This window comes from Podarcis raffonei, chromosome 8 (assembly GCF_027172205.1).
Source record: "Podarcis raffonei isolate rPodRaf1 chromosome 8, rPodRaf1.pri, whole genome shotgun sequence".
NCBI classification, from domain to species: domain Eukaryota; kingdom Metazoa; phylum Chordata; class Lepidosauria; order Squamata; family Lacertidae; genus Podarcis; species Podarcis raffonei.
The window spans coordinates 1,508,738-1,523,068 of NC_070609.1; the positions used below are offsets into that span (position 1 = coordinate 1,508,738).

Consider the following 14,331-nt stretch of genomic DNA (forward strand, 5'->3'; position numbering starts at 1 on the left):
CTAGCAAGGCACAGGCAAGGGCGGACAGGCCCATCTTGGCGGCTGAACTGCTGTACTGCTTTTTGGGCACCTGAAATTGCCACACTTTGATGTTGGGCTCTCCTAGGTGCCTTTCTAAAGGGCTCAGCTTCAGGGCATCTCTGTCTCTCTCTCTCTCTCTCTTTATCTTTCTCTCTTTCTCTCTCTGTGTGAGAGAGAATTGCCCCCTCTCTCTTCCTGCTTCCAGCAGAACTTAGTGCACAGACTGCTGGTATCTCTGCGCTCTCCACACTAATCAGAAGGCAAAAGTATTTGCTACTTGTCCCCATAGACCTTTCATACCTGGGCACATGTGGGATCATAAGGTCACCCAGTACCCATACAAGTATCCATACAAGGAGGGGGTTGAGAGAGGAGCAGAAAGGAATCTCTCACACACACCCTTTGTGGAGAACATGTGGTGGAAGCCATTAACAAGAGGCTGCGATGAATGGCAATCCCACATGCACACCTCCTACAAAAGCAGATCAGTACACCAGAACATGGCGCCATCCACAGAGCTGAGCTGCGAAAGTGTTTTGAGCGTTCCAAGCGACTCATTTTCATCTTTTCAGCTGCTTGACAAATTGCGTAGTAACGGAATCGTTTCAGATTCGGCGCTTGTGTTGACCCATTGCAGCTCCTTGTGATCTCTTGAAAAGCGATTCTGTTCAGCTGAGTACTGCAAACGGGCCACGTCTGACTGAAGGTGAAGGCTCGGTAGGGAGATTGTAGGGAGCAGCCTGTCTCAACCGTCTTAATCTAGCAAACTTCAGGGAAGTGCCAGCATGGTGCGCTTCAAAACGTTGAAGGCCTGCATTTGGCAACAAAGCCTCCGTAACTTACAGCACAACCACAGAGGCCTACTTATTCTTGAGCCCCACTTGGGTATTTAAATTCCTCGCATGGGCGAGGAGGTTGAGGATCTCCACCCCCATTGCCTCCCCACAAGGTGGGACAGCCAAACATCTGCAGCAGAGAGCCTGTTCTGCTTATGTAACCCCCCCCTTTTCCCCGGAGATCTAGAACCATGGAAGATCAGGATTCTAGAATCCACAGGGAGCCTTCCAACACTTGTGAGGCAATAGTGCCAGCTGCAGGGAACATGATGGAGGGCACTATCCCCTTGGCCCCATCCCCTTCTCCCCCTCACCTGATGCAGCCAGCAGGGTGGGGAAAAGCTTTGGCAGGAAGCATAGCTGGTTTGGCTAGGGCTGTTGTTTCCTGCTAAGGACCCATTGCTACGTTGAATGCGTTCTGCATCCTTGCTGGTTCAGATGGAAGATCCCCTCTAGTCCTTCGTTATGCTTCCCACGGTGACTTGCCAGGCTGCCAGTGGGTCTTGAGGGTAAATAGTCCCCCTGCCCCACAACCAGTGCTCAGGGGCAGATTCTCACATTAGCGGATGTTGCTTCCCTAAGTCACTCTCATGTTGTCAGGGATGATAGTGGAAGGCTTTACAGGGATGTCTGCTTCTCCTTGGGTTCTCTTGGTCTTCTATCTAGACTCCTTTCAGGGTGTCCTCTCACGGCTACCATCTTAGGTTTTCTTGTCATACACTATTTTTGTCCCATAGCCAGCCAAATATAGAGTTGTTTTGAGTTCGTGAGTGAGCGGGTGTTATGGTAAATCCTCCTTTAAAAAAAATGTTATTAAGGTTTTGCTTTTTAAAAAAACAACACGGGTCTATGTAATTGAAAGTTTATCCAGGAGTAGGAGGTAAAGGCTGAAAAATAAAACACGACAATGTGATTGTAGATCGTGGTGGGGGCAGAAACTGACGGTGGGAAGAACCTCACTGGGGGGGGTGGGGGTGTTAACAGTGCTGTAATACAAAAAAAAAAATTACCCTAATAAATGGAATATTGGAAAACGGGGCAACGGTTGAGAATCCTTCTGTAAGTGGAAGCTTTGGCTGTGTTTTCTGAGTTGAATGCCTGTCCTTGGATTACACCCCCCCCAAAAAAAAAAATCCTAAAGGAAAGGTTGGAATTGGTGGCGCAAGTTGTGTGGGATGTTAGAATTCTTTGGGAGAGTACAGAATGCTATGCCTGGATTGTATTTTTTTAATATTTTATTTATATCCCATCTTTCCCCCAAGGAGCACTCGGTGGCTTGCATGGCTGTCCTCTTCTGCAATTAACCCCCAAAACAATCCTGCGAGGTTAGACTCTAAGCGTCTCTGCCCAAGGTCACCCACTGAGCTTCATGGCTGAGGGGGGGGGGTTGAGTCCAGCTCTCCCGGGTCCTGATCCAGCACGCTGACCACTATATCATGCTGACACTCAGGGAACCTGCCTTCACTTTAAAACAAGCCGGACACTTTTTAAATGAGCAGGGGTTGGCCTAGATGGCCCCTGGGGGTCCCTTCCAGCGCCTCAATTCTATGATTCTATCTGGAGGGAGCCTCAGGTTGGTGAAGAGGCTGTTCTAATGGGCCGGAAGCCCTGCCTCTCGCTGCTTCCTCTGCAAACCGCTGTTGGGTTGTGATTATTTCACTTACGTTCACACACTGCAAGCAAGGAGGCCCTCTTAGGGTAGTTTGGCATTTAATTGCTCCCTTTTTGGCCTGATGGATCCCTGAACGGCTGCACACTCAACATCTTTCGTATCCGTTTCTCCATGCCAGTCCCATTTTAATTACCGGCATACCATTTTATAGATACAGCAAGCGTAAAAACGTTGGAAACTTTGAGCAGAGGCTTCTGAAGTTGATTTGTGGTAATGGCTCCATTGCTGCCAACTGAATTCCTGGCAAAACCTTGACTGTCGTCCCAGTTGGAGGGGAAACAGGCTCCCGTTTGGGCAGAGTCTTCAGATGGGGCCACTTTGCCACTGCTCTCAACATCTGTAGCATGGGCAGGCAAACTTAAGGCCCGGGGGCCAGATCCGGCCCAATCGCCTTCTAAATCTGGCCCGCGGACAGTCTGGGAATCTGTGTGTTTTTACATGAGTAGAATGTGTCCTTTTATTTAAAATGCATCTCTGGGTTATTTGTGGGGCATAGGAATTCGTTCATTTCCCCCCAAAAAATATAGTCTGGTCCCCCACAAGGTCTGTGGAACAGTGGACTGGCCCCCTGCTGAAAACGTTTGCTGACCCCTGATCTGTAGGCTGTCGGTGGTAATTAGGGACCTTGGACAGCAACCCTGAGGTTCAGCCATAGCTGTACCACTGGGGAACATGCGCACATGAATATTATTCATATATATAACCCAGTGCCGGATTTATGTATAAGCTAAGCAAGCTATAGCTTAGGGCCCCACTCTCTTGGGGGCCCCAAAAAAAATTAAAGGGGAAAAAACTGGATGTACATTTCCAAAATACAAGATAAAAAATAAAACAAGACCTTCATACAGCAACAGTGGCAAATGGCTTTAGATCCCTATTAGGTCCATAAATTACCATACAGCATATATTCAACACAAGAAAACCGTGACAATTTGTTCTTGGCAAAGGACAGCTGGAGATAGAAAGGGCCCCATTACGTTCAGTAGTTTAGGGCCTCATCAAACCTAAATCCGGCCCTGATATAATCCCACTTTTCCTCCAGAACCAGCATACAAGGTGGTCTGCCAAAATAAAAATAAATACAGATAATGCAAGACTAGAAATAAATGAGGATGGTTCTAAGGTAGATCGGTTTCCTATGGAATGAAACAATTTATTTTTTAAAAAAGTATATTAAAATGCAGACAGTCAAACCCACAAGCCCCAGTACTACGGCCCAGTATGAAGTGAGAACCGGATGTCACGTTGGAGCATTCCAGAACACTGTGTTTGCATCCTTACGACACATCCTTGTAAAATACAATGTGCAAATGTTAATTGGTTAGAGTACACGAAAACAAATTAGGGTAATAGAAGGCTGTGCGTTAAACGTAAATTACAATATAAGTACAATGAGAAGAATTGGAAGTTTTTTATTTAGAAATTCAATGCAGTCTAGGACCCACGGGACCGCCTCTCCTGGTATGCCCCGTGGAAGACCTTACGGTCTGCAAATAACAACATTTTGGAGGTCCCAGGTTGCACGGTGGTTAGATTGATCTCAACTAGGGCCAGGGCCTTTTCAGCACTGGCCCCAACTTGGTGGAACGCTCTGTCACAAGAGACCAGGGCCTGCAAGACAGAGCTGTTCCGCCTGGCCTTTGGTTTGGACTCAGTCTGACCCTTATGTTTCCCTCCCCTTATGGTTTTGATCTATGGGCTACTTTTAAAATGAGGCTGCATTTTAAATTGCATTTTAACCTGTATTTTAAATTGGTGGGTTTTCCCCCCTATTATGATTTTACTGTAATTTTACAGGTGTTAGCTGCCCTGAGCCCGGCTCTGACCGGGGAGGGCGGGGTATAAATAAAAATTATTATTATTATTATTAATGAACAATTGTAAAGGTAAAGGGACCCCTGACCATTAGGTCCAGTCGTGGCCGACTCTGGGGTTGCGGCGCTCATCTCACTTTACTGGCCGAGGAAGCCGGCGTACAGCTTCTGGGTCATGTGGCCAGCAGGACTAAGCCGCTTCTGGCGAACCAGAGCAGCGCACGGAAACACCGTTTACCTTCCCGCCGGAGCGGTACCTATTTATCTACTTGCACTTTGACGTGCTTTCGAACTGCTAGCTGGGCAGGAGCTGGGACCAAGCTAAGGGAGCTCACCCTGTTGCGGGGATTCGAACCGCCGACCTTCTGATCAGCAAGCCCTAGGCTCTGTGGTTTAACCCACAGCGCCACCTGCGTCCCTAATGAACGATTGTATAATAATGCAAATTCTTGTTTTGTAGGTGTGTGTTTTCCCCCTCTTTCTTTTTTGTCTTAATCTTTTCTTTTTTTATCTTTATGTATATATATTTGTATTTTAATTCAAAAAAGATGATTTTTTTAAAAAGCAAAAAAACAACACCCAGCCCCGTGAGGCTGGCCACTGTGGGAGGTTGCCTGAGCTTGCGGCGTGAAGAACTGGAAGTCTTTTATTTAGAAATCCAATAAACGGTTGTATAATAATGCAAATTCTTGTTTTGTAGGTGTGTGCCCCCCCTTCTTTTCTTGTCTTAATCTTCTCTCTTTTTTCTCTTTATGTATGTACAGTGGTACCTCGGGTTAAGAACTTAATTCGTTCCGGAGGTCCGTTCTTAACCTGAAACTGTACTTAACCTGAAGCACCACTTTAGCTAATGGGGCCACACAATTTCTGTTCTCATCCTGAAGCAAAGTTCTTAACCTGAAGCACTATTTCTGGGTTGTTGTTGTTGTTGTTTAGTTGTTTAGTCGTGTCCGACTCTTTGTGACCTCCTGGACCAGAGCACGCCAGGCCCTCCTGTCTTCCACTGCCTCCCGCAGTTTGGTCAAACTCATGTTGGTCTCTTCGAGAACACTGTCCCACCATCTCGTCCTCTGTCGTCCCCTTCTCCTTGTGCCCTCCATCTTTCCCAGCATCAGTGTCTTCTCCAGGGAGTCTTCTCTTCTCCTGAGGTGGCCAAAGTATTGGAGTCTCAGCTTCAAGATCTGTCCTTCCAGTGAGCACTCAGGGCTGATTTCCTTCAGAATGGAGAGGTTTGATCTTCTTGCAGTCCGTGGGACTCTCAAGACTCTCCTCCAGCGCCAGAATTCAAAAGCATCCATTCTTCGGCCATCAGCCTTCTTTATGGTCCAGCTCTCACTTCCATACATCACGACTGGGAAAACCAGAGCTTTTACTATACAGACCTTTGTTGGCAAGATTTCTGGGTTAGTGGACTGTATATATATATTTGTATTTTAATTCAATAAAGATGATTAGAAAAGAAACAGCAACAACAACAAAATAAACCAGCCCTGGGAGGTTGGCCACCCTGGGAGGTTGCCTGAGCTTGCAGCGGTGCAGGGATCCGACCCCGGGACTTTCCCGTCCCCCCCCCCTCCGCCAAGGAGGCGGGCCGAGCATCCCTCCGCCTGGTGCTGATGCTGCGCGCGCGGGGCGGCGCCTGAGCGTTGCTGCTGCCTCCATTCCGCCCTGCTCGCGTCTCCATCCCCATCTCCATCCCCGTCGCCCCAGAGGCCGGAGGGCGCGCAGCAAAGGCCCCCTCGGAGGGGACGCCAGCCTCCCACAAGGTAGGTGATGGGGGGCTGGGGGGACCCCTATCCATCCCTCCCTCCCTCCCCACAGCGGAGGGAGAGGCAGGCAGCCATCTCTGGGCGGGGGGAGATCTCGGGCCCGGCCCCTCCATCCAGACCTTCAAAGATGCAAACCCCGCACCTGCGCCACCAAGTCCAGATGCTCCCCATCTCCATCCTTCCCCCCCCCCCGCAAAAAAATACAAGCTCCGCCCCTCATCCTCACGGCTACCTGTTCTCCTTAGACCCCCCCCCCAACGCATCCCTGTATCCAACCCTCCTTCCCAGAAATGCACACCTGGACCCCCCCATCTCTAATCTGCCCAACCCTCCTCCCTTTCCGGTATTTCCCATTGCGCCCCATCTCCATTCCCAGTTGCACCTCGCAGTGGGTCGCATCCAGCGCTGTAGACCCCATCCTGACACCCCACCCTCTGTATTCCAGCACCCTGCCCTTCTCCACAACACACAACACACCTATTTGTGGCTCCAGAATCACACCCGTTTCCATCACATGGGGTAGAGGCCACACCCTATTATTATTATTATTTATTACTATTATTATTATGACTACCACTATTCGACGGGCATCTGCAACTGACATATTGCCATATCCCCCATAATCCCTCTGGTCTGCCCTCTGCCTCGCTCACACCCATCTTCCACTCCTTGTAAACAGCACCTTCCATTGGGGTCCCCCCCCAAAGCACCCCATTTCCCTCCTGTGTTTGCCACCCTTTCTCCCCCCAGCGGCTTTCTAGGCCGCCTCCTGGCATCCCCTTTCCTTCCAGATATTTGCTTGCCTAAAAACAACACGGCCATTTCCCTTCTGTCCCCACCCCCTAGGACTGCCTGTCAAGACGGGCGAACCATCCCTGAATATCTTTGACAGCCTCTGAAGGCCGCAGGTTCTAGCTAGATGGAGAAATAAAAGGCAGTGTTCCTAGTTAATCCCTTGAATGCTTACTCAGAAGTAGGCTCCGCTGTCTCCAGCAGGGCTTACTCCCCAGGAAGTGTGTTGCACAATCAATTATACAACCATGCTGCAGCTAAACACTGTCCCAACACATTCTCAGGATGCTATTTTAAACAGTTTCTTTGAGCTTAGTTGTATATTTTGCTTTGGCATGGGGCCGGGTCTCTTGCATAGTAAATGAAGAAAACCAGGCCAGCTGGGTGTGGGGAAGCGTTGTGTAATGGTTAGAGTTTCAGACGAGGAACTGGGAGGCCTGGATTCGAATCCTTGTTAAGCCACAAAGTCTGATCCTTGGGCCGCATACTGTGTCTCAGCCTATCCTACCTCACAGGGGGGTTGTGTGAGGATAAAATGGGGAGGAGAAGGACCGTGTATGTAGGTACTGTGAGCTCCTTGAAGGAAAGGTATATAGGTAATCATTAAATCAAACAAATAAATAAATATGGAAGGGGAGTTGATTGAGAATCACCAGTACACAAACATGTCTCTGTTTTAATCTGTGAAACCCAGGAAGACACACAAGCCACATGCAGCCAAACTTCCTCTATAAACCCTTAAAGAGAGGGATTTTTTTAAAAAAATAAATCCTTGGCAAATAAAGGGTGCTTCTGGGCATGTGTTTATTGTGGGATGGATGCTCCTCATATGTGGACAATTTTGCAGAGTCTGCACAGCATCCTTGGCATCTAAATGCCAGCCCATAACCTCCCCCCCCCCCACCGGCCCACACAAATTTAATCAGGATTTACCCTTTCTGGGGAATACTTGATAAGTTAAAACAAAACCTGTTGCCAAAGAAGCATCTGTGATATCTGAACGATCTGTTTGCAATATCAAGCCCCCATCTGGATGTGCCGAAAAATGATTGACGTTCTTTCCTACGCCGTCCATTGATCCTTCCCGACAGCTCTTTGTGCTCAGAAAGGAAGACTTGCTCATATTTCTACCTCTGGATATGAGTTGTGGTTTTTTTAATGTTCCAAAGGAGGCTTGGGAATAGCAGTTTTGCAAGAGAGCAGTCAATTTTAGGGATTTCAAAGTGCCCATTGGGCACTCCATATGGAACCAGAGATCGCGGTATCTCCTGAAAGCTGTGCTGTAATAGGATGTGATATTACGTTTGTACGTCAGTATTTGGGGACGCAGTTTTATATCTCTAGTTGAGAGCTGCCAAATCAAGCAGCCCCTTAAACTGAAAATCTGGCCAGTCTTAGGCTGTGTACATGCTATAACTTTAAAGCACATTCAAATAACCTTTCCCTCAAAGAATTCTGGGCACTGTAGTTCTTTAAGGCTTGCTAGGCGCTTTAACTCTGTGGGGGTTAAACTACAGTGCCCAGAATTCTTTGAGGCAAATAACGCGCTCCGAATGTGTTTTAAAAGTGCTTAGACTAAATTGTGACTAAGCACCTGAAACAGATTTTGAGCACATCATCGTTATCCTGATTAACATCAATAACACCAATGTGCCTTTTGAAGGAAGAGGAACATGAATTTTACAAAATCTTCAGTTGTTAAGAAGACAAGAGCCTGCGTAGAGCCTGATTTTTTTCAAAAAATATTATTTATTGAAAAATAAAAAATACAAAAGTACAAGTGCACAGAGTAAGATAAGACACAAAAAAGAAGAAATAGTACCCATGGAAGAAAACATAACAGAAAAAAGATATTGTGTACAGAACATAAAAAGGGGGGGGATTGTTATTGTAGTTAACCAGACCTTAATCTAATATGGTATTTATAAAAATCAATTCCATATCTATATCTATATCTATATCTATATCTATATCTATATCTATATCTATATCATCTATATCTATATCTATATCTATCTATACATACTGTAATATACTGCAATATACTGTAATATACTGTATATATAAAAATCAATTCCAAATATCATTAAATTTGTCCATGGCAAGTCTATGTTTGTACACAACTTGCTCATGTGTAGCAAGTTTGTGTCTCCCTTTAATGATTGGATTGAAGATGTGCTTAGAGCCTCGATATGACCATCATAGTAATGGGTAATAATAATAATAATAATAATAATAATAATAATAATAATAATAATAATATATTATTTGTACCCCGCCCATCTGGCTGGGTTTCCCCAGCCACTCTGGGCGGCTTCCAACAAAGATGAAAAATACACTAAAATGTCACATATTAAAAACTTCCCTGAACAGGGCTGCCTTCAGATGTCTTCTAAATGTCAGGTAGTTGTTTTTCTCTTTGGTGGAAGGGCGTTCCACAGGGCGGGCGCCACCACCGAGAAGGCCCTCTGCCTGGTTCCCTGTAGCTTTGCTTCTCGCAATGAGGGAACCACCAGAAGGCCCTCAGCGCTGGACCTCAGCGTCCGGGCAGAATGATGGGGGAGGAGACGCTCCTTCAGATATACTGGACCGAGGCCGTTTAGGGCTTTAAAGGTCAACACCAACACTTTGAATTGTGCTCGGAAACGTACTGGGAGCCAATGTAGGTCTTTCAAGACTGGTGTTATATGGTCTCGGCGGCCGCTCCCAGTCCCCAGTCCAGCTGCCGCATTCTGGATTAGTTGTAGTTTCCGTGTCACCTTCAAAGGGAGCCCCACGTAGAACGCATTGCAGTAGTCCAAGCAGGAGATAACCAGAGCATGCACCACTCTGGTGAGGCAGTCCGCAGGCAGATAGGGTTGAGTCTTCCAGCACAGTGTTCCGAAGCATACAATGAATTTCAGAGGTATAGCCGCATTAATCTGTTACTGTCCGCTCTATTGTGGCACAAGCTTTTGCGGGATAAACCCCACCGTGCACCTGATGGGTTCAGCCTGTGAAAGCTTACGCCACAAAAGACTTGAAGCTCCCGCGGGACTTTTTATAGTTCTGGATCAAAATAGTGTTTGCGGTGCTGTTTTGCTGCGACAGTGCAGGGGTTATGGGGCAGGCCTCTCTCCTGTTCTTTATCATCTCAAATCTGGAATGGCTCACAGGTCCTATCTGTCGCCGCACTGCTAAATAAATGGTATGCCCCGCGGAAGACCTTAAGGTCCACAAATGACAACATTTTGGAGGTCCCAAGTTGCAAGGTGGCTAGATTGGTTTCAACTAGGGCCAGGGCCTTTTCAGTACTGGCCCCACCTTGGTGGAACGCTCTGTCCCAAGAGACCAGGGCCCTGCGGGACTTGACGTCTTTCTGCAGGGCCTGCAAGACGGAGCTGTTCCGCCTGGCCTTTGGTTTGGTTTGGACTCAGTCTGACCCTTATGTTTCCCTCCCCTTATAGTTTTGATCTATGAACTACTTTTAAAATGAGGCTGCTTTTTAAATTTCATTTTAACCTGTATTTTAAATTGGTGGGTTTTTCCCCCTATTATGATTTTACTGTAATTTTATTGCTGTTAGCTGCCCTGAGCCCAGCTCTGGCCAGGGGCAGCGGGGTACAAATAAAATTTATTATTATTATTATTATTATTATTATTATTATTATTAATAATAATAATTACTTGCAACCAGTGCTTTCCCCCCCAAAAAAATATTTAGGGGGTACTCTCATTTTCCTACTCATATTGAAATACTGCCTCTCAATGAGGCCAAACGTAGATTCACAAAATGTTTAGGGGTATGCGTACCCCCGCGTACCCCCAGTAAAAAAGCAATGCTCGCACCCTTTCCTGAAGGTGTCTGCCTGATAATGCTTTTCATAGAATCAACAGAATAACTGTGGAGGTGGAGGGGACCCCAAAGGTCATCCATTCCAACCCCCTGCAAGGCAGGAGTCTTTTACCCAGGGTGGGACTCAAACCCACAACCCCATTCTCTACGACTATTTATTTATTAATTTATTTCAAAATTTTTATTCATTTTATAACACAAATAAAGAACACAAACAGGAAACAATACGAACAAATTCTTGTCATATCCTTATTTTTCTAAACATTGTTAGGTGAGCTTCTCCAAGTCCCCCCAAATCTGATTTTCATCTTACCTCATCTTTAGCAGTTACATATATCATAATTTCTAACCATTTTTTCACCATGCTTACTTTAACCATAAAAATCTTCACATTTTATTACTTACAAATGATACTATTTTAAAATACACTATTTTCTGCTTCTAACCCTACAGCCTATATCCACTTCCAAAGCTATTCTAAGTTTTAAATATTCTCTACGACTATCTGAAGGCCAAGTTTGCACAGCGTGAAGATCTCAAGGTTGGCCTAAGATAAGTCCGTATATCTGGAAGTTTCACATTCTGCTTTTCAGCTCCATTCCTATTCTCCCCTGATTCTCCTCTTTAACAGAGGGAAAAATCTTCCAGGAGCCATGACCAAAGACGACTCGACGGACCTCCCTTCGGAGGAGGACCACCAGCCGCTGGAATTCCAGAGCCCTGTCTTGGAGCGGAGGAAGAAAGCAATGGTCCACCCTTCTGCCCCAGCCCCACTCCCCAAAGATTATGGTGAGTCTCTTCCTTGAAGTCCATCCTTTGCCTTGAGTTCCATCGTTCCAAAGTTGGAAAGATCCACAAAATCTGTGCATATTTTGATAAGGCAGGAGCTGGGCAGTCAACGGGTCACAAATTAAGTGGTTGCATGGGATCAGGGCCAGATTGAGGTTTGATGCGGCCCTGAGCTCCTGAAGGTAATGGGGCCCTTTCTATGTCCAGCTGTCCTTTGTCCACAACAAATTGCCGCTGTTTTTGGTGTTGAATATATGCTATATGGTAATTGATGGACCTAATAGATATCCAAAGCCATTTGCACATCACAAAAGATGTATTTTATCAAAGTAATTGATAGTAATCTAGTGTATCTGAAGAAGTGTGCATGCACACGAAAGCTCATACCAAGAACTAACTTAGTTGGTCTTTAAGGTGCTACTGGAAGCTAAGAAGAAGTCTATTAATAGTGAAATACAGTGAGGAAGAAGTAGATTAATAGTGGAATAATTATTAAGCTCTAACTTAAAATTATTTTTGATTCATAACAAACTTAATAATGCAAACACATTTGCATTTGGCAAGAACAAAAGTTCCTTTAGAAACACAGTTTACAAAGACTCATAATCTAGTCTCTAGAAACTTGCTAGAACATGAAATAATAAGAGGTGTAAATATATGATGCAAACTACTAATAGTGTTCTCGAAGCTACAAACATGAGTCTGACCAAACTGCGGGAGGCAGTGGAAGACAGGAGTGCCTGGCGTGCTCTGGTCCAGGGGGTCACGAAGAGTCGGACACCACTAAACGACTAAACAACAACAACTAATAGTGATAACTAGCAGAATGCCGGCACCCTATGTATAGAAATGAGCAAAGTGGTGATATTTTAGGGAGCAGGCTAGCAGGCGGGGCTGTGACTTGCATCCTAGGAGCCTACACAACACAAAACACGGTTGCTGTATGTAGGTTTTATTTTATTTGTTTTTTATCTTTTATTTTGGAAATATACTTCCAGGGGTTTTTTTCTTTACATTATGCGTGACAGTTGGCCATGTTGCATGGAGCTGGTGGGAGTTCACAGGCATCCCATCCCTGCTTTTTAATCCCTCTCTTTGAATCTGCAAGGGTTAAAAATTGCTTTTAAAAAAAGAAAGAAATGAGAGCAGAGATTACGGAGGCGCAAGTTTTTCCTTCCCCTCATCATATTGTATAAATAATAAATCACAATAATCGTCATGGATGGAATAAAATAAGCAGAAATACAATCCTTCTTTCTCCCAGAGACCAGGCTCTTTTTGTGTGTGATAAGGAAAGCGAGGGATAGCACTCACTTCAATGCAAAGTCATATTAACCTCCTTGCCAACAAATCGAAAATGAATGTTCACGAAATGGCCAACGGCATCTAATCTCTCTGAAAATAAATCAGGGTAAATGCTGATCGAACGGGTTGTCTGGAAGGTCCCCAGGACACTGTGGCGCAACCTGTTGAGATGGGGGGTGGGCAGGAAAAAGATTTATCAGGATATTATTATTTTTTAACCATCCTTGTCAAGTTCGAAAGTGCGGGCCCCTGGTTACAATTTTTGTTTGCTTGCCTGCTAAAAATTGGTTAAAAGGAAACCAAGTGCAAAACAAAGCAGGAGAAAACAAAGAGATTGTTTATTCAGGTTGCTCCTAATGTGCAAAATTCTAGGCTTTTATTTATCATAGAATATACGCAGTCCCGCCAACCACGTGTTTATCTGCAACATGAGAGAAACAGGCAAAAAAATGTTCAAATGCTCCTTCCCTAAAAAAACCCTGAAGCCTTCCTGCTAGGAATTATGGGTAATGAAATCCCCAAAAAAGTTCAGGAGAGTCTTTATGTATGTTACAGTTGCTGCCAGAATTCTAACCGCAAAAGGCTGGAAGGGAGAGGATATCCCATCTAAATTAGATTGGCAAAACAGGATAAGAAAGTATGCCAAACTGGTGAGATTAGGAGCAAGGTTAAGAGCCGTTACAGGTGAAAAATTTATTAGAGAGTGGGATATATATGTAAAAGAACACGGTCAAAAGATCAGTCCATTGGCAGGTCTTGACTGAGACTGTAAGTAGGATAATGTTAATATAAAATAAAATTTATAGTAAGTCAAAAAACATAGAAGAAGTAAAGTTTAAGCGCGTATTTAAGGAACTTAATTTGGGAAAGTCTGGAAGGTTCCATGAACAGCTCCAGAACATTCCAGGACGTGAGCGGAAATAAACGTATCTGTACACAGCATCCCCAAAACTCTTTTCATCCAAACACTCTCCCTCTTCTTGTTAAAAGCAAAAATAGCCAAGTGGGCACAGGTGCTTAATAAGCAGAAATTTCCCCACCAGTGCCGGATTTACGTATAAGCTAAACAAACTCTAGTGTAGGGCCCCACTCTCTTTGGGGCCCCCAAAAAAAATTAAAGGGGGAAAAACTGGATGTACATTTCCAAAATACAGTGGTACCTCTGGATGCGAATGGGATCTGTTCCGGAGCCCCGTTCACATCCTGAAGCGAACACAACCTGTATCTATGGGTCGCGATTCGCCGCTTCTGCGCATGCGCATGACATCATTTTGACTGTCTGCACATGCGCGAGTGGCGAAACCCGGAAGTAACATGTTCCGTTACTTCCAGGTCGCTGTGGAGCAAATAAAAAAAAAGCAAATAAAATAAAACCTACATACAGCAACCGTGTTTTGTGTTGTGTCAGCTCTTATGGTGTAAGTCCTGGGCCCCGCCTGCTCCCCAAAATATCCCTGGTTTGCTCCTTTCTATATATAGGTTGCCCACATTCTGCATG

General features: G+C 45.4%; 2 protein-coding genes across 3 annotated transcripts in view; both read left to right on the plus strand.

Moving 5' to 3' along the window:
- Nucleotides 1-14,331, plus strand: part of ALKBH6 (alkB homolog 6) — a 158,667-nt gene that overhangs the window by 100,031 nt on the left and 44,305 nt on the right. The window lies entirely within an intron of this gene.
- The window catches only part of CLIP3 (CAP-Gly domain containing linker protein 3), a 34,013-nt gene continuing 25,645 nt past the window's right edge, over nt 5,964-14,331 (plus strand). Inside the window, exons 1-2 of one of the 2 annotated variants that reach the window (XM_053401703.1) lie at nt 5,964-6,109; nt 11,371-11,528. In XM_053401703.1, coding sequence (XP_053257678.1) covers nt 11,393-11,528 — 136 coding nt within the window. In that variant the 5' untranslated portion in view covers nt 5,964-6,109; nt 11,371-11,392. Of the gene's footprint in view, nt 6,110-11,367; nt 11,529-14,331 lie in introns of both variants that reach the window. The other variant, XM_053401702.1, reaches the window with a different exon arrangement.